Genomic DNA, 23360 nt, shown 5'->3' with positions numbered 1-23360 from the left:
TCTTGAACTATATCAGCACAGCCTGTAACCAAGGCCTCTCTGTCCATCCTGAAGACATCCTAGTACAATACACAAAATACTTGCTTTGTTTGGCGCTGGATGCTTTTAATTTAAATTAATGCACAACAACAGTGGCACTTCTGTAGGGCCGGAAAGATCACATCACTCTATGCCCAGCTAATAAATGATCATCTCGGCAGCATGCTATTGCAGCTGCAAATAAACACTAAACTCAACGTATAGCGAGCAAGGCATAGGACAAATATATAGACACTTCAGTAATATGCAGTGCTACATGCTTTCAACGTTAGAACAGTAAATTAAAAGACAGCATACCTTAGATCCTACTTCTCCTGGACTGAGACAAGAAGTCAGTCGACTTCACAACACCGCAGTGTGATTTAGTTGAATTTTATTTTCAAGCACTCAACTTCAGCGTTAGGAATGACTGCTCAAAACACACAGACTTCAGAGGTGTGCTGAAAGGAAGTACCTCCTCTTTCACAGAGAAGCCACGAGGGGATCTGAAGGCAGACTCTGCTGGAATGTCAGAACACTGCGTACCAACCCTGCTCTGCAGTAAGCTGAGCACGGGAGAGCTGCCCGTGACACTGCCTCACCAACATCTCTGACGGCGCAGAAGGGAGGGTTTGGTTTTCAAAATGAACGGCTTTGTCCAACTGCCACAGAAATTCCATCCTCCCCAAAATGTAATTTCTTATGGGACATTTGCCACAAAGAAATGAGACGCAAGTTTTCAGTAGCAAGGTAGGGGCTAGTCTAACACCTGGCTGGAAATTAACACATAACCAAGGAATTAGAAAAACACTACTATAGTAGAACTGGCATTTTAATGTGCACACCTCCTGATGCTTTCTGTAATGAAGTAAAGCAAATCAAACCTGCCATTAGTTTCACACCACATCTTCATCTATTCATATGAAGCCAATAGTTTCCAGGGCCAGCTACTCCAACAGGACAGACCATCCTGAAACAGGACTTACAAAGCACTGCACTGTGACACATTACATTACAGAAAACCCATCATAGAAAGCACTGGGAATCCTAAGTGAGAACTCTGTCCCTTCTTCTGTGATTTTCATACCAAATGAAAACCCCTACAAAAAAATCTGAGGCAAAGAGTGCAAGCCACAACCTCGATGCAGAGTTTGATATGTATGCAGTTTGTCCATTCTAACAAGCTCATACAGTTGTAATTTTGCTGTTAGTACAATACAGTCCCTATTGCCAGTGCCTTCTTGCATAAGCTAGTCCTTTGTGATGTCCAGTTTGAACTAGTGCTGAGTAAATCTGTTAATGTAGAATGAGAACTAAAAAGTTTTATAAAGAGCCAGGTCTGCCTCTGTGTCTTGAACAAAGGAAGAAATGTAAAGACTGAATATTTTCCTCGAGGTGCATCTGTTTAGAAATGGAACAGGTCTATATATTTTGCTAGCTAACTTAAAACACGTTACTGCAGCACTAGTTCTACAGGACAGACTTCTATGAAAAGTGCTGTTAAGACATTCTGCTACCTGGAATAGTACCAAATTGCTGCTTAAGCAGCTACTGAAGTAGAAACTGAAACCAGTTACTCTCAAAGAGAACTCACTCCGAAAGTTCTCATAGTTTTAACCATACTCGAACTTCAATGCAGGATATTTCCCAGAAAGAAAACAAATTTTAGAAAAGGATTGATTTTTACCTCTACTCATGGGACTTAACTCCCACTAAGCACACATTATTATACGATATGAATATGTATAATCCTGCTTTTCTCTTAACCTTCCACCCCCAAAAAGCAGGAACAGTTCTAGTTTCGGAATGTTTCTTTGCAAGCATGCCTCAGGTATTTGAGACACTAGATAAAGGAATGAGTGATTTACAAATACTCCTATGGCACATCAAAAACTGCAAATGTGACAGCTCACATTAAAGTAACAATAAAGTGTTCCCAAACAGATGCAATCAATTTCATGAACACATCCCCAGATTCCTAAAGCATGTAAATATTTTACACAAAACTTTCAGAGTTCTGATCTGTTTACACACAGGCCCTTCTACAAAGAACCTCTTGCTGACTCACTCCTCCCTAACACCATCAAGCACAAGGGACTTGTGACAAACGTCTGCTATGTAAACATATGTTAAAGCCTTGCAACCTAACTCTTCATTTGCTGGAGTGAACCAGCTCCTGTAAACTTTACCACAGGCTTGGTTCATCCCAGGGAACAGAGGACTGATCCAAAATAGGTCATGCTTTACTTCAGCCGTTCCTTCTTGCTCAAGTTTTCCCTCTCTCTGTGCCATAGGCCTGTCAGTTACCTGGCTTCAGAGATCTATTAGATCAAAACTCAGCATAGTCAGAAAGTGAAAGGGACTTGAACTACTGGTACTGCAACTACTGAGAAGCAAAACAAGACATGATCACTTAATCAAGGAGGTAAGCTGAGCTCGCTGGTGATAGGCAAAGAGTTATTTACTGTATCACAAGACAGCAGTCTTCATCTCCAAAGTCCAGCCAGCTGCCTCTACAGCATCAGAGTACCACATCTTACTGAGATCATCATATTCAACAGAGAAAACACACTTGCAAGGCAAACATAACAGCTGGCTTGCTTTCAGATCCATATACAGAAAACATCACCAACACAGTTTCTTTTTGCACAAAGGCTGAAAGACCCGCATACACACAACCAAACCCCATACATACCAACTTAAAGTCCTGGTAATCTGTTCTCTTACACCCCAACCCAAAGTCTATAGAAGAAAGCAAAGACTTTGTAGAACAAGCCACACGACTGCCTCACTCATTCCCCAGATGAACACAAGAGTTCATTGTTAGTCAACTACGAACATTCACATCAAAGTTCAAGAGGACGAGTTTAGCAGGGCTGAATTGGAACGGCTACATTTCCTTCCTCAGAGCACAAAACTGTAGTATTTCCCTATATTTGATTTATTAATATAATTAAATTCTGTTAATGAAGGAAAGGATCAGGTATGATCATAAAACTTAGAAAAATACACTAGCAGAAGCAAGACCCAAGCTATCATCCACACAGAAGGAACTCTTACTTTGGCAGGATCATGTCAACTCAGGCAGACATTTAGGCTGTGAGAGAACTGCTATTCAAGAGAAAAGCTGGAAAGCACGCAGCACCCTTCTCCCAGCGTACATGTCTAATATAAAAATCATCATCCGAGGCTGCCGGGAATAACAGTTTCTGAACTAGCCACATGCTAGGGACAAGGACTGTTTGCCTCCCACCTTTCCCTGCTAAAACACTAACACTTCCTCCTCAACACGGACCTTGCTGCCTTCCTTCCCCTCTCCTGTTTCCACATTTGGCTATGCCAAAGTCTGTTTATTCAGAGGCTGCTGAAGAACTGCAATTTTAACCAGTGGAGAATGTCACAGCTCCCAGCCAGGAACCTGTCTAAAAGCACATGAGCAAACTGCAAAGACAAATTGCTGACTGCAGATTACAAGGCTAGTTTTGGCCAAAAACCTTGGACTTAAGCTTTTCTATAAAAGCAAGTGTTTTCTTCAAAGTGTTTCTGCAGAGTCAAGACTTTAGAAAGCTCTCTCTGGTTTGTTTCTAAAGTGAGACTCAATGGCAATTCCGTCTTCCTCTCAAATGTATTTGTTTTTCACATTTTACTTAAACAATTTAACTGTCATCTGATAAATGTCACAAGGTCTACTTAGGGTTTGAGAGCTGCAGAAATTGCCAGTCTCTAGAGCCCATTCTGTCCCTACTTGTGTTACAGCACTACAATACTGATTAGTCAAATATCAGGACTTCAAAGAAAAAGCCTTCTGATTTTGCCATTTTCTGTGAAGTATTGTTTCTATTCTGAGTAATGCTGAAATTAAATATGGCTGCTATTCACGCTTGTCAATACTAATGCCAAAACAAGCTGGGGCTCAATGACAACTGCAGTGATTGCACACATTTGGGAAGCACGTTTTGAGCTGCAGAGCTACAAGATTATCAGAGAAAAACCACACCCCAAGGATATTTCGCTGCCCCAGTGAGATTAGGCATTTATGTTCTCAGAGGCATACGTCACAAGTAACTTTCCTCAAACTAAAGGCCTCATTGAAGCTGATCTATTGTACCGATTCCAACAGAACCAGAACAGCATGCTGCTGCATGCTTTCAGATCCAGTAGGGACAATATTTTGTCTTCTCCCTTTGAGAGACTGGCCATCTTTGAAGTTTGCTAGTCTCACAGAAAGATCAGATTTTAAGATGTAAGGGTTCTTAAGAATGCATACAGGAAACATTTTCTTTTTATTCTTAAGGACTGTTTTGAAAATAGATCTTAAGGCAGTTCTGATCTAACTACTTCCCTTAAGTATTCTTCTGTATACACCAATGATTACTTTGATCAATCCCTTTCTAATCTCTCCCCCACGCTTCTTCCCAACTGGATTATGGCAAACACATGTAATGTTTTCTCTTTTGAAGCAAATGTCATGTTTTTGCCATGTTTTTGTTGGCTCTTACTGGCTTACTAGTGCTGCTGGACTCAGTTGTTGACTCAGAGTGAAAACAGCTTCCTATTAAAAAAAATTAACACTTCTGAAGCTGGCTGTCTGTTCCACAAGCTCTGCATTGGGAGTCTTGTTAATTATTCATTATCCATGAAGTCTAACTGACAGCATTTTTTAAAAAAGAAATTCCAAACCAAACATGCATGCTTGTTCTGCATTTCTGAAAAACTCAGATGTCTCACTTGCTAGTTCTTATTTCATTTTGGACACTAACCAAATTGAAGTGAAAAATGTTACATAGACCAGAAATCAACAGTGAGTTTTACAATGGAATTCTGGAGTTCTGCTCTCCAAATAAAATCCACCTTGGAAAGCCTTCTTTGCTGTTTCTGCTATAGTCCAGAACACATTCTTCCATGTTTCCAATATTAAAGAATAAGATTTCAAAGACTGATCCACAAGCAAAAATCTTGCTTTTACTTCAGATTTTAGAAGGACTTGGAGCATTAAGAAAATTGCACCTTCTCAGGGATGATTTGCCTCTGAGACACTGTTTTTGTACTTACTCCTAAATAGGCAACAGCCAGCAGACTTCAGCCAGGCCCTGGCTAGGTTGATAAGACATTTCCTGAAATTAGAGTATGTCACACAGACATTTGTCCAGCAGTTAGAGCAGACAAATATGCTCTGGAGTACGGAAATTCAGTGCAGAACTAGATAATGCAAATGTTGTCATTTAGTGGAACAGATCTTTTCTCCTTATGAATGATCTCAAATACTTTTGCCCTTATGTGACAGGGACTTTCTATTGTTACTGTGTTTCTTTGGGTTTTTTTCTAATCTTTTTCAAGAACATTGCAGCAAAGCTATTTACTGTCAAGTCTTCTATTTACTACTTCCCTATATGTAATCCAGTAGCCTCTACAGTTTAGAGGGAGAGGAGATCCCAGATTAAACTTCTAAGAAGCTCTTTTACAAACTTCTCCAATAAAACTCACTGGCTGCTAGATGATAACTTGCAGATTGGATGAAAACTCTAAGTTCTCCCCATCCCGAGCTGAAACAATCTGACAGTCTAGAATGACACATCATTTTTTTGTTTGTTTCAATAAATTGCATGTATGAATAAAAGATAATAGAAATGCACTGATCCTATATTATCAGCTGATCTTTGACATATGGTTCCTTGAAATTTTCTAACACTACTGTACTGGCCCACCCCTTAAGTATTTGTGTGTCTAAGCATTGCTCAAACTAGAGAAGAGAGGCTCAGGGCAAATCTCATCTATATAAATACCTGAAGGGAGGATGCAAAGACAACTGGAGCTCTTCTCAGTAGTGCTCAGTGGCAGCACAGGAAGGAATGGGCACAAGCTGAAAGGCAGGAAATCCCTTCTGATTGTCAAGAACCATTTTTTCATTGTGGTGGTGACAGAGCACTGACACAGACTGCCCACTGAGGTTATAGAGCCTTTGGAGATATTCAAAAGCCATCTGAACATGGTTCTGAGCAACCAGCTCCAGGTGGTTGACCCTCCCTGAACCAGGGAGGGTCAACCAGAAGACCTCCAGTGGTGCCTTCCAACCTCAACCCTTTCCATTTTGTTCTTCTGTGAAATTAGGGTTTAGGCATTAGCCCAAAAATTCACTTCAGAGGTGGAGGAGATACAGGTCAGACAAAACTAGATTTCTGCTATCCATAGCACAGATGCCTGCTGTCTAAGGTTTCCAGCTGTCTGAAAGACTCAGCCAGCTCATTTTAACCTCAATTTGATTTGTCTGACCTTGCAGCAAGGTGTTTCACTGGAAAAACACACAATCCAATTTGGATGCATAGCACAGGATACATCCACAATTAATAATCCTGGCATTTCCAGAAAGGTATGAACTACTGACATACATGGGTTAGCACATTACCTAGAGGAGATGTACTATTATCTTGACAAGTCAAGATATTTCCTCACCACAATGATAAAAGCCTTGTTTATGGGTGTTCCATTAGTTCATGTCTATCAGGTCACCAAATTCCTGGAGATGCTTTTCTGCTACTGTAGCCCTGCACAAGGCCTGGAGGCTGATACTCTGACCAATTACACTAAATATTTCCAGACAAGATGAGAGTAGTTTTTTTCTCTCTAGCCTTTCTCCCACCACAGTTCTTGACTCAAAAAAGGGATGTGCAATTGTGACACTATTATATTTCAAGATTAACAAGAAGCTGTATTCCTATTTAAAGGTCAAACATATTTGAACAAGATTTTATTGTGGAAGCAGTGTAGCTTTGGCAACACAAAACTCCCTGAAGCAGATGACAAAGTTCGCAATCTACCTCTATGTCAAAAAGTCCCCCTACATTATGAAGGTACACTGCAGACTCCCTTAAAATAGGCACACTCTAAAGCCATTCTCAAGGTGTCCTAGCATACCTATGGACCCAAGAGTTATTGCATTGATGTCCACATTTTAACATTAATAACATAGCCCTGACAAGCATAAGAGGGGGGAAAACGTTCCTATTGAAAAACACAGAGTCCACATTTACCTTACAAATGGCTTAACATGCAGCTATGCAAGCAAAGTAAGAACATCACAGATGCCACTCCCAAAGACAAGATATTTAGGAGGGCTATGCTTAGAAAGCTGGGCATCCTCTTTATACTGGACTCATCAGGATGTTCACAACAAATGGATACACTCTGTTTGTAAGAGGGGCTCTTCCTCACCATTTCTTTGCAGCAACATTCAGTGCATTACAAATGGAGCATAACTTGTTTTGTGTGTGCTAATCAACCAACCTGGACAGCATAGGCATGTATTTCCCATTTGTACATAACACTGAAAGCATTTATTATTAAAGTGTATTATTGCTGCATTTCAAGGAGAGTCGCATTAAGAACAATATAAGCAATATAGAGAAAGAGCTTACTAACATTCCTTTATGAACAGGCATGGCCTGTACCTTCAAGGAAAACTACAATACCAGTGGTTTACTCTCAGAGTGTAAATATTTTCTGAACACAGTCCATTTACCAATTCCAGTGATATCGTCGGTGACTCAGCAGCTAGCATTATACTAAGGCATTTCATCACTGGGCAGCAGAGCAAGCAGAGATAACACAGTTCTGAATACTGATATTAAAACAAATTCAGCTTTTGAAGTCACTGGCTTTCTAGGGAGGTGGGGAGAGGGAGGCCAACAATTACACATTCGGTCAAAAGATTAAAAAAACAGAGGAGAGGTCAAATTCCACAATTGCTAATCTTGATTATAAAAATGGTATAATCTAATCAGTCAGAATAAAAAACAAAGTGCAAAAAGCAGTTCTGGTTGAAATACCATGACTGTGACCTGGTAAAGCTTAGGTTAAAACCAAAAAACACAATGGACAACACATCCTCCCACAAGCACTAATACTGTCTAAATGGAAATCATCCATTCTTTTCTTCATAGCTAGAAGACCCCTGTATTTCATGGAACCAGAAGAGACTAAAATAAGCCAACTGAAAAAAACAGAAAAAACAGCAGAGAAGTACGTTTAGACTCATTCAATCTCCTTTATTCAAGGAAAGGCTACACATGGACAGCTTACTAGTCCCTAAGGCAAGAGATCTGGTATTGCTGATATTTAGGGAAACCAATAAAACTAAAATATACTAAAATCCCAACACATGACAAATTTAAGATGCTTGAACAACTGTTAAGTGACACAAAGTCTTAAGTTATGTACACTGCCCAGAAACACTGCCTTTAAAACAGCTTCACACAAAATACAGCATAATAAAGAGTTAAATATTCTGTCTCCCCCAAAAGCATCTGTTAATGTCCAGTACCAGATAGGCTATATGAAATTTATTTTTCATACTGGTAGAAATTAGTTTTTTAAATTGTTACTCTCATAAAATAGCTTTTATAAGGCTTACATAGAACAAGAGGCCTTATTTTCTTATATAGTAATTTTTCATAAATTAAGTTTCAAGAAAGAGTGGTCAAGAAGAACAATACATCTTCAGAGAATTAGTAACTTTGTGTGACCACAATTATCCAGTTTGGTGTTCTGATGTTTTATGCAGCTGAGACACAAAACTGGACCACTCAGCCAGACTGTGACTGCAGTCAATTATCTCACACACTTGCATGCAAAATCCCAGCAAACAAAGTTTACAGGTATGGTGGTATGCATAGAGGTTCACCCTTATATCCTAGTTTTTTGCTCCCCCCCTTTTTTTTTTTTTTTTTTTTCCCCTGAAATATTACCAGTCCTTAGCTGACAGTACACTGCCTGGCTGGGAGCAAACAAGTTTTAGAACTCTGCTGTTCAACCATTCTTCCAAAACACATCAGGTACAAATTAAGCCAGAACATGGAAAACAATCTGATCAGTTTTATATGCCATGATGACATCTCAATGACAAGAGAAAAATAAAAGTGTGCACCCTTCTCACTCCAGTTTGTTTTCCAAGCATGAGAGGAAAACAAACAATATTCTCATAGCACTAAGTAGTGAAAACACTTTGAGAAAATATCCATCTTATACATTTCTTTTTCTGCTTGTCTCCGTCAGCTTGGAGACGAGCATAATTTTGCATATACATTCACAGAAATTAGAATTCCTAATTCATATTGACAAGCTTACTCTATCCAGAACTATTCCATTAAATTTGACTGTTGCTTGGTTTTTTCCCCCTGCAGCCTCAGCTAAGACTGTTTTCTCAACATTAAAAATTAAGTACTCAAACAAGTGGTAGACAAGACCTTAGAAGTAAACCTCAGAGCAGGAGCTGCAGAAGCACATTAAGGAGGAGTCTCATTTCAAACCAGTATGTTTTTACACTGCGTTTCCCCAGAGGCCCATGAATGGATTCCAAGTTAGTTTACACAAGGCTGCTTAACAACAACTGCCAACAAAAAACACATCTACAGGGCAAGCTCTGAATAACCCACGGTGGAAACACAGGAACAGGTTAGCAGTGGGCTCCCAGCTGGGCTACACAGTGAGGAATGCCTGAGGAATCCCACAGAGGGAATGCCTTCAGACAAGCTGTCTGACCAACTTCCATGGAAGCTCTTTGACCTAGAGGTCAGTAAGAGTTTCCCTGTTGCTAGAAGTCGGTAGGTCACTTTGTACACTTCAAAGACAACCTCTTTCCTCGTAGCTGGTGATACACTGTATTGGCAATCTTGAAGAAAACAAACAAATAAGAAGACAAAAAAACCCCAAAACCACCAAAAAAATCTCCACAGTTGGGACCCTGCAGTGCTGGAAAGACCAGAAGCACTTGCCTTTTACACTACAGTAATATCTGAGCATCCTTCTGTGAGCCAGAACCATCTTTCACTCAGAAGCCTTTACAAATACAGCACTTGACCAAGGATTTTATCAACTGCTTCAAAACCTATCAAGTGCTTCCAAAAAAGCACTCTGTCAACACACATAATACTCTTCATAAAAGAACAGCAGTAATATTTACTTATCTTTCCCCTGAATGGAAACTCAGTACTTCTTATTTTAAAAAGCTTCTGTCTGGGCTGCTGCTTAGCTTCACTTCCCCCTCTGGTGACCTATTCAATCTTGGCTGCTCTAGAGAAATCTCAGAAAAAAGAAGCTACGTTCTCTAACTCCCCTACCTCTGAGATGCTTTGGACTTGCTAAACTCCTGTGTCTGCTGGTAAGTACATTGTCTTCACAGATCTGTAGTTAGCTTTATACCTGCAAGGCTGTACACTGGTAGGAAAAAAATGCTTTCAAAGAACACTATGCCAAGCACAAACATCTCACTATTAAGCTACTCCAATTTTAATATCTCCACTATAGAGCTTTAGCCCAGATGACAGATATGTACATACAGAACCCAAAAATTACTACAGCAAGAATTATCAAGGCATGAGTACAACTATCAACATCTAGCAGGAGAAAAAAAACCAAATTACTTTCCTGTCGGTAGCTTTGTTCCCTTATACACCCTGCCTAGACAACATTCCAATTTATATCTTATGCTCCTCTGCATAAGGGCAGAATACCAGTCTTTACTAGGGAGCCCATCTGAGCATAGAGAACCTTCCAATGAACTTGTTACTTTCAAACAAGACTCAAGCTGCATTAGGTATTTCTAGTATAATTCCACTCATTTGGAGAAGGGAAGAAACAGGATCAAGTCAGTTACTGACCAAGAGCCAATAAATGTTTTCTTGATGTAGGTACACCTCGATTCTCTCATCATCAAAAAGCTCTTGCTGTGTTCATCATCAACCGCCTGAAAACTGTTCTTCTTTCCACAAGCACACAACCTGAACAGCATCCAGTTGTTCAGGGCATTGCCTACAGGCCTCGACACACTGAGGCTTTCCCTCGATCTGCGCTACTTTCAGCAAGAGCTGAACAGAATGGACAACATTAATTCCTCTGTGCTCCGATGATTGAAAGGAATAAGAATTTAAAAATAGGGCAGCCACTTGTTTCTAAACACAAAGAGAAAAGATCAGCAAATCAAAGGCACTGGTTTTATCACCTGAGGGCCTCTGGACTCTGTTGTTCTAGGTCTAGCTCAGTAGCCATGATCCCCTTACTAGACCCGATTCAGAAATCTTATCATTAACCTCTTTCTTAGCTTCTCTGATTTTAAGTCCTTCACCCCTCTTCATACCTCCCTACCACACACCAGAGGCTTCCAAGACCTTACAGAGGTTAATGTAGCTGATGATACTGCCAGGTGGAAGACAAGGACTGCTGATGGATGCCAGGACTTCTCTAGCAGATTTGCACAAGATGCCTCTATCAGCATTTCTCCCTTGACTGCAGATTCTCATCACTGCTCTCCCCATTTGCACCCCCACAAAGAAATAGATACTAAAATTTCTCATGATGGAGTCATTAGGACACAGCCTACAGGCATTTTCTTCATTCACAACACAGTAAGGTAAGAAGTAGGTTTAAGTGATAATGCCGTGCTCACACCTGTCTCCCAGAAGACAAATCAGAAATATATTAAAGACAACTATTTGTATGCCTAAGAGCATGCAAGTATTCAGTCACAAGAACACACACAGACACATCTAACCTTCAGACATTCATCAATGTTTCCAAGAAATCTGAAATAAACTAAGGCGGTGCACTGAACTTCCAGAGATTGGTATTTACTAGTTGAACTTGTGCACATTTTTTATTTACAGGATGTACATATAACACAGATAGCACATTACGCCATGGTAAACATAACTAAGTTCAAGGACTATGACCCACAGTGTTTTGATATTAAAAAGCTTCTGTAGAAGTAACAAGCTTAATTTGTTATGACAAATCCTTCATAGCTGAAATATGTCACCCATTTAATGCAAAAAGTGAAGAAACCTTTCCTGAATTCCTTATCTCATCAGCTAAGGCTTTTCACCAGCTTATAAACAAATCTCCTTTTTAAGACAAAAGCAAACTAGAAAAAATGACAACATCTGCAAAGGCTGAAGATCAAAGCCACAAACCGACTACAAATGAAACCAGCTTACAACTGCTATCCGTTCTACACTCATGCAATACGAGCTCCTAATTTACTGTTACATATAAGCCTTGATGGTAAAAGTGAAACTTAAGAGTCAAGATACTCGTTACACTTTACCTAGGCACTGGTTAGAGAAGAAGCAAGGTAAAAAAAGGAAAAAGCTGACTTCTTTAAATATTTTTTTTTTTCTATCAAACAGCTTCAGTACAGGTAGTCCAAGTACTAGAGATGAATTTTAAACTCATTCAGGAAATCTAGCAGAGAGAATAGCATGAAAAGAATCTTAAGTTCCACTCCTCCTACAACTACATAAAATAACTCAGGACACAAAAACTACTAGAATCAAACCGCTTTAGGAATGTAGGTTCTGATATTTGCTAGAAATAGTCCAAGGCAAATCCTGCTTTGAAACACTACACACTAACCTTGTGCCAAAGTCACTGCAGAAAACGTTTCAAGTTGTGCCGGCTGGCCCCGACACCAACGCCCCAGTAAACACTCAGATTAAAGAAAGCAAGTTACATTCTCTGTTGCCTTCGCATCTTTTAACTATTTGGCAAAAAAGTATCTTTTAACGCAAAGATGCGTTGGCATCTGCTCGACACCGAAGCGTTCATCCCAATGTCAAGAAGGAAGCGGAGCCACGAGCAGCAGCCCCCAGCCCGCCGCGAACGCTACATACCGCGGGACGATTTGGGCAGCACGGTTCCGAGGGAAGCTGCGGCAGCACCCGCGGGGCCGGCACACGCCGCGGGCGGCCCCTTCACCTTGCACCACACGCCGCGGGCTCGGCGGCCGCCCCGGCGCGGCGCAGGGCGGGGCGGGGGAGTCGCGGCCGCCCCGCGCAGCCGGGGCGCGGCTCCGCTCAACGCCGCTCCCGCCGGGCTCCGCCGGGCGCGGGGCGGCGGCGCAGGAGGAGGAGGAAACCAGCCCGAAGCGGCGGGGCGGCCGCGCCGGCTGCCAGCCCGGCTAAAAATGGCCCGACAGACCGAGCGCGCCCGCCCCTGCCGCGCCCCCGCCCCGCCGCCGAGGCACGGGCGCTGCCCAGCGCTCACCGCCGCGGCTGCCGGGCGGCCCCGCGGGGCGTGCGGGTTCCGGAGCCCTCCGGGGCCGCCCCGCACGGAGCCCCGCCGCATCGGGTTATTTTTGGAAGCTCCCCCCGCCCCTCGCTGCCGGCTCTGCGGCGTCACAGCCGCTCCCGCCGAGCGGAGCGGGCAGGTCACGCCTTTCCCGGCGCGGTGGCGGCCGGCGCGGGGCCCCTGCGGCCGCGGACCCCGCCCGCCGGGCCCGCACCGAGGGCAAGGAGAGGCAGCGGACAGACGGAGCGATCGCAGATCGCGCTCATGCACCATTGCTAGCGCAAGTGGAAGACGGCTGATGCTGTCTGTTTTAGCTCTGCGTTAGCAGTTCCATCTGCAGACTGCGCGACTATGCCACAACTGCCAAAGCACAGCGATAAGTAACACTAAATAAAGTTTTCTCTAGAGAGCCAGAAGCGCGGTCACTGTGGCTATCCTTGCCGAAGGATAACCACAGTGAGGAAGAACCTTACTGACGAGAGGAGCCGCTTCTCATTAGTCAAGCAGTAGCTTCTGGTCTGCAGACAATTTAAATTAGAGGGAAAAAGAATTCTTTTTAAAGAGGCGAGATAAAAAAGTACCAGGCTTGGCAAAATATTAATTCTAGAGATAACCAGATTTCATGGGACATGCACAATATGGCTGCAAGGTTATATATATTGCTTTTCAAATGCCAACAAAACGACAGTCTAGAAATCAACAGTGAACAGCAAAGAACAGGGCCCTGACTTATAAAGGACAACAAAGCCAAATGCTGTGGGTTTAAGAACAGTAATGATCAATGAATGGAGCTTCTTGGAAAGCTGCAAGTCTTAGGAAGAGATTGTGTCATCTTTAAAAGCCTGCACTATATTCCTGAACTCAGTAGTTTGAAGTTTAAAAATACCAAGACAGAAAACTCTCCAGGATCACATGTTCTCCCTGTCATAACCAACTGATTTCACTAGCTATGGTGGAAAACCAAGTTCACACCTCAGCCTATTCCTCTGTGCCCAAATCTATGTGCTTCCAGATTAAAACGAGGCCTCTATTACACCCACTGAGACTATTCAAGTTCAAGTAAGGTGAAATTACAATTTCGCCATATGTTTTGCCATACTCCACTCTGGAAAGCTATTTTAGTCTGGCTTGAAGCAAGATGCCAACACAATTAAAGAACACTAACACTATACACCCACTGTTGCAACAATTTCCCCCTCATCCGCAAATGAAGCTGGCAACTTTAATATCAGACTTTCTTAAGGAAAAAACCTCAGTGTTAAAAAAAATGCAATGCTTGTTCCACTCTGCTAGAACTTAAGTAAGTCTAAAAAGACTCGTGACTGGAGACAAAGGACTTGGAAAGGAATGAAAAAAACCCAAACCTAGACAATGGAGTCAGTGTTTGTAGTTCACTGTTAAATAACTGGAAGACTAACAGCACCAACACAAACCTCATTTTGAAACGGCTTACTGATGACAATAGAGGGAATGGATGACAGGAGAGTCAGAGCCTAACCCAGGGATTATAGTTACCACAGTATAGGAAGACAAGTTTATTCCATGGTACTAGGGCATCTTCAAGAAGGAGGAAAAACACCAGCTCTCCTACTCTAGGAACTAGTGAATTTGACATATATTCCCAAATTAAAGTGTTTGCATTCTGTTTAACACTATACAAGATATTTGTTACTGGGAAAGCCAGAAGTTCAACAAATAGCATTTGCACACCCACTAAGCACATGGTCTGAAAAACAAATTCAGAAGCAATATTGTTCAAAACTTCAGTTAGCTAGTAAAAATAAAACAAAATCTGAAAACTAATTTTCTCAATATTTTGACCTTCCAACCAGCAAAGCAACAGCTTTATTGAATTCAAGCATTCAGTCTGAACATTGCAAGCAGTAGCTTCTAACTAAAATATCTCTTTTCTAAACGCCCAAATACTAAGACGTTCTTTTGCCAAGGCATATACCTACTCTTTCTCTAGAAGAATGAATTTTCATCCCATTCAGTATGCAAAAGGACATCTTACCAGCAACATTAAGTTGTATGGGTTTGTGTATTTATTTCTGTAACAGGTAAGCAGGGAACTAGCTAAATATGCTAAGTTGTTCAACCTTTTATAGACCCATGCAGCACAATACATACCCCTTCTTGCTTTGTGAATAGGTTGAGGCACTCAGCCAGAGCCTCACATGTTTCCTGGGATACTTCAGAGATCACATCAACTTTCTGCAGGAGGGGAGAAGATATTCCTGAAAGCACAAAAATATTAGTAATGTTAGAAGGACATGGTAAACTACAGGATTCTTTTAATTATTTTTTCCTCAAAGGAATAGAAACATAACATTCACATGATACAGGAAGGCTGGTGCATTGCAAGATTGGTGTGAGAGGTTTTTTTGCATCCTTTCCCTAGTACTGGTATAAGAGGCAGATGAATAGATCAAGTTTCTCTTTCAGCATGGTTTAGAAAGCAAAGGCAGTAAGCCATGGCAGCAGAACACCAAAAAAAGGGACTATCAACAATCTCCTTTTAACCACTTTCTAGATTTTAAAGCTTCAGATGACAGAACTTAAATAAAAAGGATTGTGCACTGGTTTTATATAAATAAAAGTGTAAAATGTAGATATTTTTTGCCTTCTGTCATGTATTATATAGAAGAGAAACAGTGTTCAGTGCAGCTGTTAATTTAGGTTTGACAAAAATAGAGTTGTAACTACAAGCACACTGAACAATTAAAGGAGATCTTATTTTCATGGACTCATGTGTAAGTAGTACAGCTTGTCACCTCACATCCTGACTTCTATGACCATTTACAGAAGGGACTGCATGTCTAGAACCAGCAGGAAATCATGACAACTCAATCAGCTGGTAGAAATGATTCGAGTCAATCTGTGAAGCTTTGTCATGTGCAGCAATTCCTCAGAAATCAAGTAAGCCATTTTCTCAGGAAGCATAGTTGTTGCAATTAAAATAATTGCAACATTTAGCCCCTGCAGAGTCCAGGATCAGTTGACACCATTAAGTAACACAGGTGCTTCAGCTGATGTCACACCACTGAAGATTAAGAGGGCCACCAGTGACAGAACCTGGACTTATTTTTGAACTTATTCTGCTTATGCAGGACAAGATACAGTACATATCCATGCACTAATTGTGGTCTCTGATACCACAGCTCACCACTGACTCAAATTGACTCTTACAGCAGCTACCAAGAACAGCTAATGCCTCTAGAAGGAGGGGCAGCACTCTGAGTGCTGGAGACATCTTTATTTGTAATATACAAGATGCATAAATCTCAAAGATAACTGGACTCAGAAAAGCATGTTGAAACAGTTAGGGAGATAATTTTAAATACTGGGTGCCAACATAGCCATTTTTATACTACTCAAACATTTTTAGGGAAAACTCCACACAGAAGGGTTTCCAACTCAGAAATTTACATTCTTCTGGAGCCAGAGGATTCAAATACTTTAAAAACACAACAGTGGGAGAACTAGAGCAGCTGTCTCTGTTGCAACCTATTGAAGTTACACATGAACCCAGAAACAGTTCACTGACCTAGCAAGTTACAAACATTCATTAGAAGGAAAACAGGAACTTTTTACTGCTACTGGCCAAGACTAGCAGTTTCTACGAATGAGATAGTATCTGCTTTTGCTTTGCTATGGGTATTGGTTGTTTAAGTTGTGTATTTCCCTTTTAGAAATGTTTTTCTTGCTTAAAAAAGAACCTCACTGGTTCTTCCGGTCAGCACTAAGGAGTCAGGGAAACTGCCTCAGTAGCTACATAAAGGGAATTTATCCACCTTATACTAATTTTCAAACTGGGTTTTTTGTGAAAAATTCAGTTTTATTGTAATAGTAATTACAAAAGCTTCACAATTAGACACTCATATACATTATGAAATGTCCCTTGCAACAAAAAATTTGTAAAAATTCAGTTTATGAAAAAGACAGGGTAACAGCACAAAGTAACTTACCCGAGTAGCATGTGGAGAAAAAGCTGTATTTAAGCCTCCTTTTGGAAAGGCACAGGGATGAAACAAGAACTTTTTTCTTCTCAAAACTGGTATTCTACTACAGACTAAGGATCTGTATAGATAAATAACTTGTTCTCTAATCTGAGCTTCATAATTTTAGTCACAATATGTAACTAGGACTCAAACTCAAAGGACCAACATTCAGATGTTCTTACAGGACTCCTTTGTGTCTTTAATACATGATCAACTTCTGTACATGTTTATGGCATTTAATAAAACAAGTACAAATCTCTAGCATCTTGATGCCTGTGATATAGTTTAGTAGTTATGTTGCAAAAATCCAGGTACATGTTAAGAATTGTAACTTGAAATTAAACCTGAGAAGTTCAAGTCTGGCAAAAAAGTCATGACGAAATCTGTGGAATATGTCCCATCATACCATGCCTCCAGTTCTCTATATAGTGATTTCACTTCTCTTTGTACCGGTGAGGAGACACTTATGCACTACAATAGGCTATCAACTACAGATTTTTAATTTTTTTTTTTAAAAGCGGACCCCTGTGTTATATTTTTATGATACTACTCAATAAGGGCTACAGCTAGAGGCAGTTTCACTGCATTTACAGCTGCTAATAAAATTTCTTTCAGTCAGCATACTTCTTAGTTGTTTCTCCAAATCTGAAATCTTAATTGTTAGCAATTACTATAATGCTACCTTATTTGAATCTTTTTTCATGGGGAAAATTGTCCTCTATTTTCAAGCTCCTGAAAATTTGATTTTGGGGAAATAAAAGCATCCTGTTAAAAAGAAAGAAAGAAAAGAGTTGCTTGGTAACAAACTACATTTTAAATGAATAAGCTTTACCTTTTGTAGCATCTAAAGATTTAACCATTGCAAGGAAGTCTGAAACCTCTTTACTGAGTCTTTGTTGGCATGCTTGTGCTTTCTGAAAGACAACAAGGATAGCTAGTTCAGAAGTGTCTTGTTCTAAGGAAAGTGTATGTTTACTCTCTTTACTATAGTGAAGTTTTAAAATTTGAACAGCATTAAATCTAACAAAGATTCCCAGGTCAGAGACTGATATATTAAAACTGAAACAAATTACTTAAATTACCTTCAAAGACACAGAAGCAAACAGAATATTTATGAACATTTTATCACTGGCCAGATTTCATTTAATTTAACTTAGCAAATCAACCCCCAAAGCTTTGTTGTATATGCCACTTTTGCTCTTTTCCCTAATTCTTTATTGAGCAGTTTAAAAATCCGGGAAGAGTAAGTTCTTGTTCTTTGAAAAACTTAAGGACAAAATAAGCACATTCATAGGTTAACTGATCAATGGCAAGTATAGACATGCAGAAACCAGCCCCAAGATTGTATTTCAAGCCTGCATTCAAACCTGGAGACAGTTATCATAAACCCATAGGAATGGCTTGGGTTGGAAGGGATCTTAAAGGTCATCTAGTTCCAGTCCCGGGCCAACTAGACCTTCCACCTTCCCAGGTTGCTCAGAGCCCCACCCAGCCTGGCCTTGAACACTTCCAGGGATGGGGCACCCACAGCTTCTCTGGGCAATATGTGGAATATATTCCAGTACCCCACCACCCTCTGAGTAAAGAATTTCTTCCCAATATCTAAACAAAATCTCTCCTCTTCCCACTTATCCTATCACAACAACATCTAGTGTGTAATCACTATTACACAGTTGGCCTGTGTAAAAAGTCACTCCCCCTCTTTTTTATAAGCTGCCTTCAAGAATTGGAAGGCCACAGTGAGGTCTCCCTGAAGCCTTTGCTTCTCCAGCTCTTTCAGCCTGTCCTCAAAGGAGAGGTGTTCATTCATTCCTGGTGATCATCTTTGTGGCCCTCCTCCGGACCTGCTCTAACACGTTGACATCTTTCTCGTGCTCAGGACCCACAGCTGGGTGCAGCACTCCAGGTGGGGTCTCATGAAGGCAGAAGAGGGGGACAGACTCGCCTCCCTTGCCCTGCTGGCCACTCTGCTTTTCATGTGGACAAGGATGCAGTTCGTCTTCTAGGCCCCTGTTATCTGTTAAATAACACCACCTTCTGTAGGTTGCTGGGGACTGCCAGTGCCAGTTATTCTCCCACCTCTGCTGTGCCACGAGCTACTTTAAGTTCTTGTACTAAAACGAATGGTACAAGCCTCTTGGAGTTTAGCTACATGAAGATTTTTGCACTGCAGCATCAACTTTCCCTTAAAATAGAAGGTTTTAGCAGTACATGTATAGCAAAGAGCAAGAATCACAGGCTGAATGCTAGAATTACCAAAGACTACTCATTTCCATTGCAGGGATGAGCAGTCATTGTGCAAAGCATCTGATGTGATCTGAGGTGGTAAATGATCGTTTCAGAAACACTTCATTGCCTGTTCTGTAGAGGCAGAGCTCGATGTGGGTTAGCTTTGGTGACACAGAGACTGGAGGGTAACAAGTACACAAGGCTCCCTCTCCTGGCTGAAACTCTCAAGCAGCTTTTTATCTTACAGTAGTGCTGGCAAAAGTGAAATCACAGCCCTGTAGCTGTGATAAACATGTCATTTTAGCCACACAGTCTGAGCAGCAATACATGATAGCAAGTAATGCAAACACAAGCAGCATTTATGCGTCCAAGGGAGGAATCATCACTATTAGTCAAAGGTATATTGAAGTATCTCAGCACAAAACAATACTAGTCTGTAACTGCCCAGATGCATGAGCCAAGTATTTATTACATACTTTCAGAGTGTCCTGTAGGTCTGTAACAGATACTGCATCATCTTCATCATCACTGCTCAGCTGCTCCTGTGTGCAGTAATGAGTGCTATATGCAGAGTGGTCTTCTATTGCTTCCAGCCAACTCTGGAAAGGAAAGAACAGAGCCAATAAACCATTTCAAATGTCATCCCCAAAACAAAGTATCATGTAAGCAGAACAACAAATTTTTCTCCTGATAGAAATAAGATAGTCATTAGTAAAATGAGACATCTCAATAGGCAAGAAATAAATTGCTAGAAAATGTAACATGTATTGCAGATTAAATACTCAGTGGGCAGAGTACCACAGACTTAACTTACTAACCCTTAAACACAAATGTAACCCAACCCTCAGTCTATCCAATGTCACATAAAAAATCTTATTAATTAAAGCACTGAGGGAACATATTTTACATCTTTCAGTTTCTGTTTAGACAGCAAGGTTCCTGTGACAAAGTCTGCCTTCTTATGCATGACAAACTGTGCACAAACCCTCAAGTACTATCATAATTAAGAGGTAGATCCTTTTCCTTTCGTTGGCTCACAGAGTGGCTGAGGCTGGCAGGGACCTCTGAAGGTCATCTAGTCCAACTCCTCTGCTCAAGAAGGCCCCCTTAAAGCTGGTTGGCCAGGACATCCAGATGGCTTTTGAAAATCTCCAAGGATGGAGATTCCACAACTGCTCTGGGCCCCCTGTGCCAGTGCATGGTCACCCTCACACTTTTTTTTTCATGTCCAGAGAGAAATCCCTGTGCTTAAGTATGTCCCCATTGCCTCTGGTCCTGTCACCAGGTACCACTGAAAAGAGCCTGGCTCTGTCCCTCTTTGCACCTCTCCTCAGGCATTTACATACATAGTAAAGCTTCCCTGAGCCTCCCCTTCTCCAGACTGAGCAGTCCCAGCTCTCTCAGCTGCTCCTAGTAAAAATTATGCTCTGATCCCTTCAATCACCTTAATGGACCTTTATAAGTTCTCTTTAGTGTGTTTGTATCTCTCTGTTGTGAGAAGCCCAAACTGGACACAGCACTCCAGCTGCCTTCACCCCAACTCCACCTCAGTACACCTGTAGAAGTATAACAGTGAATATACTACAAATAGCCCTAATTTTTTCCTCGTTTCGGAGCCACCTTTTCAGAAAATACAATTTATTAGGCCATCTGGTAGTAGAATGTACCATTAAACATTCTTTTGTTTGGGATAATGAACTATGAAAGTGCAACAGAAGGAGGTTGCAATAGAAATTTACCACAGGGAGAAGTGAATGAAAACCAGGAAGTTAGATAACAGGGCATAATACAGGCACAGAGCTGGAAAACAAGGTAGCACTTATTTGAAAGAAGAGATAATTACAATGGGTCAATTTTTTGCTGTTTAATCTATAACCATGCTAAAAGATTTAATGCCTGCACTTAAGCTACCAAGTCCTGATGATCAGAATATTAAATGTGCTGCTACTAATACATCCATAGCAAGTAGTATGCAAATTATTCATTATAGAAGTTACTGTATTTTAATACCTTTGATAAAGAGTCATTATTACCTCTCTAGTTTGAGAAGGAAGGCTATTTTTAGGAATCTTGAAACGATGAACAGTGTCATCAAAACATCTGACAGAAAAGAAGCAACTGTCTGTAGATTTTACCTAGGGCAAGGTTGAAAAAAACCCACAAAATTACTAGAATGAATCAGTCAGGAAAAAAAAGAAGCATAAGCAAAGTAAAAAATTACATTTAACTCAGAAGTTTTTGCCTCCGTTTTGATCCAAGTAATAGTAATTTATAAAACCCTTGGTCAGAACAGTTTTCCAAAGTGTGTCATTATGCTATGAATAGTAATATAGAGGTTCTTATGTTTAAATATTATATTTGTATTTATTTGCACCACTTGATTCAGACAAAACCTCAGCAACAATTCAAGATTGCCAATATTAAGGAATTTGTAGATACTGAAAAGCAAGTCACTTTTCCACACAATATGAGTGTATATATAATTACAGTTTAACAGAACTTGTGGTGTCAAACTAGGATAGGGCAGTTATAGAAATACGGAAATTATCTTAAATGCATTTTCCTTAAACACTTCATCTTCCTGGGCATTATGAATGACACCTGGCTTTTGTTTCCTCTGGTGACCCCTTCCAAAATGGATTCCCACAAGCATAACAGAAATTAGGGAAGTTTTCCAAGAGCCACCTTCAAAATTGATTAGTCTTCCAACTGAGATCAGCTTAAGTTATGCAATCAGTCACAAGTGGCCAGGGACAGCTAAGGAGGAACTGGAGCTTTGGCTTTTCCAGGTCACATGCTTCAAACCGACCCAGTCTGCTTTCAGGATGCCTTGTGTGTCTAAATCTTCAAGACTTTAGAAAGCAGTGAGGGAGCTTTATGGCCACTTTACATAAAAGAATACTTTGCTGGACAGGAACAAGTGTTTCTTTCAACAGCACAAGCTTTCTCCCTATTTTATAACTAAGATCGGCTTACCAGCCCAGCGGAAGTTTGCACTAACCAGGAATGGAACACAATGGAACATAAAAAACCAGCTCAGTAGTTACAACACATTTCACTTCCTACCGTGCAGACAGCTTGTGTTAGATGCTTGCATCCCTGACGATGACCATTATTCACTGCATCAGCTCTTTGAAAGAAGAAGAGATTTAGTGAAGACAGGAATGATTTAAATTGCTTTTCAGAAATTTAAACACAGAACTTACTGTCTCCGATACCAGGAAAGCACTCCATGTTCTAGAACTACCCAGTAGAGTTTCCAACCAAAAAATCGTGAGCTCTAAAAGGGAAAGGAAAAAAAACCCGTCAGGTAAGCTTAACAGAATACTTTTAGTACAGACAGCTCAGTGTGCAGCTGCAGAATTGAGCTCGGGGTGGTAGGAGTCTGAGGCAAGAGACCATGAAGTGGCAATGACCTTTGCTTAGCCAGGGGCACAGGGACTGTGCTCCTGTGGTATCAGGAGCTCAGGACTCAGCAGTAAGACCCCAGACTTTCACACACTTAGACTGCAAGGGCAGAAAACCCCAGGGGTTCCTTCATTCCCATACTTCCTCAGAGGCACCAGCTCAAGCTGCTATTTTATTATTGCACAGTGGTTAAAGTAAGGATCCAGACATCTGAGACTCAGCTATGGGAAACCAAGGGTCAATCCAGCAAGGAAACCTTGTCTGACTGAGTGTGGTGAGCTTAGGGAGCCAAGCTTGTCACCTGTCAACTCACTGGAGCCACCAACTGCAAAGGGGCTTCAGTGCCCACAGTTAAGTCTCTGGTGGAAGAAGTGTGATGGACAGAGTGACTCCTGCATGGTCAGGCAGAGAAGCTTCCTTAAAACTAGTAAACATTACAGAAACCTTTCAGGTTCTGCATATCCTGATGATCACAGCAACCTGAGAGTATTGTACAATTGCAGCACTACTCTTGTTTTTGGAACCGCCTAAAGATAAAAGTTGAGCCTGCTATTCAGTACAAACTGAAATATTGAAATGTTGCATTTTTTAATATTACAGGAATTGTTGGTCACCACACAATTCTATTTTATAAAATCAAATGAGAAA

General features: G+C 41.0%; 1 protein-coding gene across 5 annotated transcripts in view; it reads right to left on the bottom strand.

Moving 5' to 3' along the window:
* The window catches only part of OSBPL1A (oxysterol binding protein like 1A), a 77499-nt gene that overhangs the window by 34377 nt on the left and 19762 nt on the right, over positions 1-23360 (bottom strand). For 3 of the 5 annotated variants that reach the window (XM_063395315.1, XM_063395304.1, XM_063395325.1), the window contains 6 exons: positions 22511-22584; positions 22371-22434; positions 21338-21439; positions 19781-19903; positions 17908-17989; positions 15205-15311 (listed from right to left, as the gene is read on the bottom strand). In XM_063395315.1, the coding sequence (XP_063251385.1) occupies positions 15205-15311; positions 17908-17989; positions 19781-19903; positions 21338-21439; positions 22371-22434; positions 22511-22584 (552 nt within the window). Of the gene's footprint in view, positions 1-12677; positions 13155-15204; positions 15312-17907; positions 17990-19780; positions 19904-21337; positions 21440-22370; positions 22435-22510; positions 22585-23360 lie in introns of those variants that run through there. The other 2 variants (XM_063395331.1, XM_063395341.1) reach the window with 2 other exon arrangements.

Source organism: Prinia subflava, chromosome 1, assembly GCF_021018805.1.
Source record: "Prinia subflava isolate CZ2003 ecotype Zambia chromosome 1, Cam_Psub_1.2, whole genome shotgun sequence".
Lineage (NCBI taxonomy): Eukaryota > Metazoa > Chordata > Aves > Passeriformes > Cisticolidae > Prinia > Prinia subflava.
This window is presented reverse-complemented; position numbering and strand designations above follow the sequence as displayed.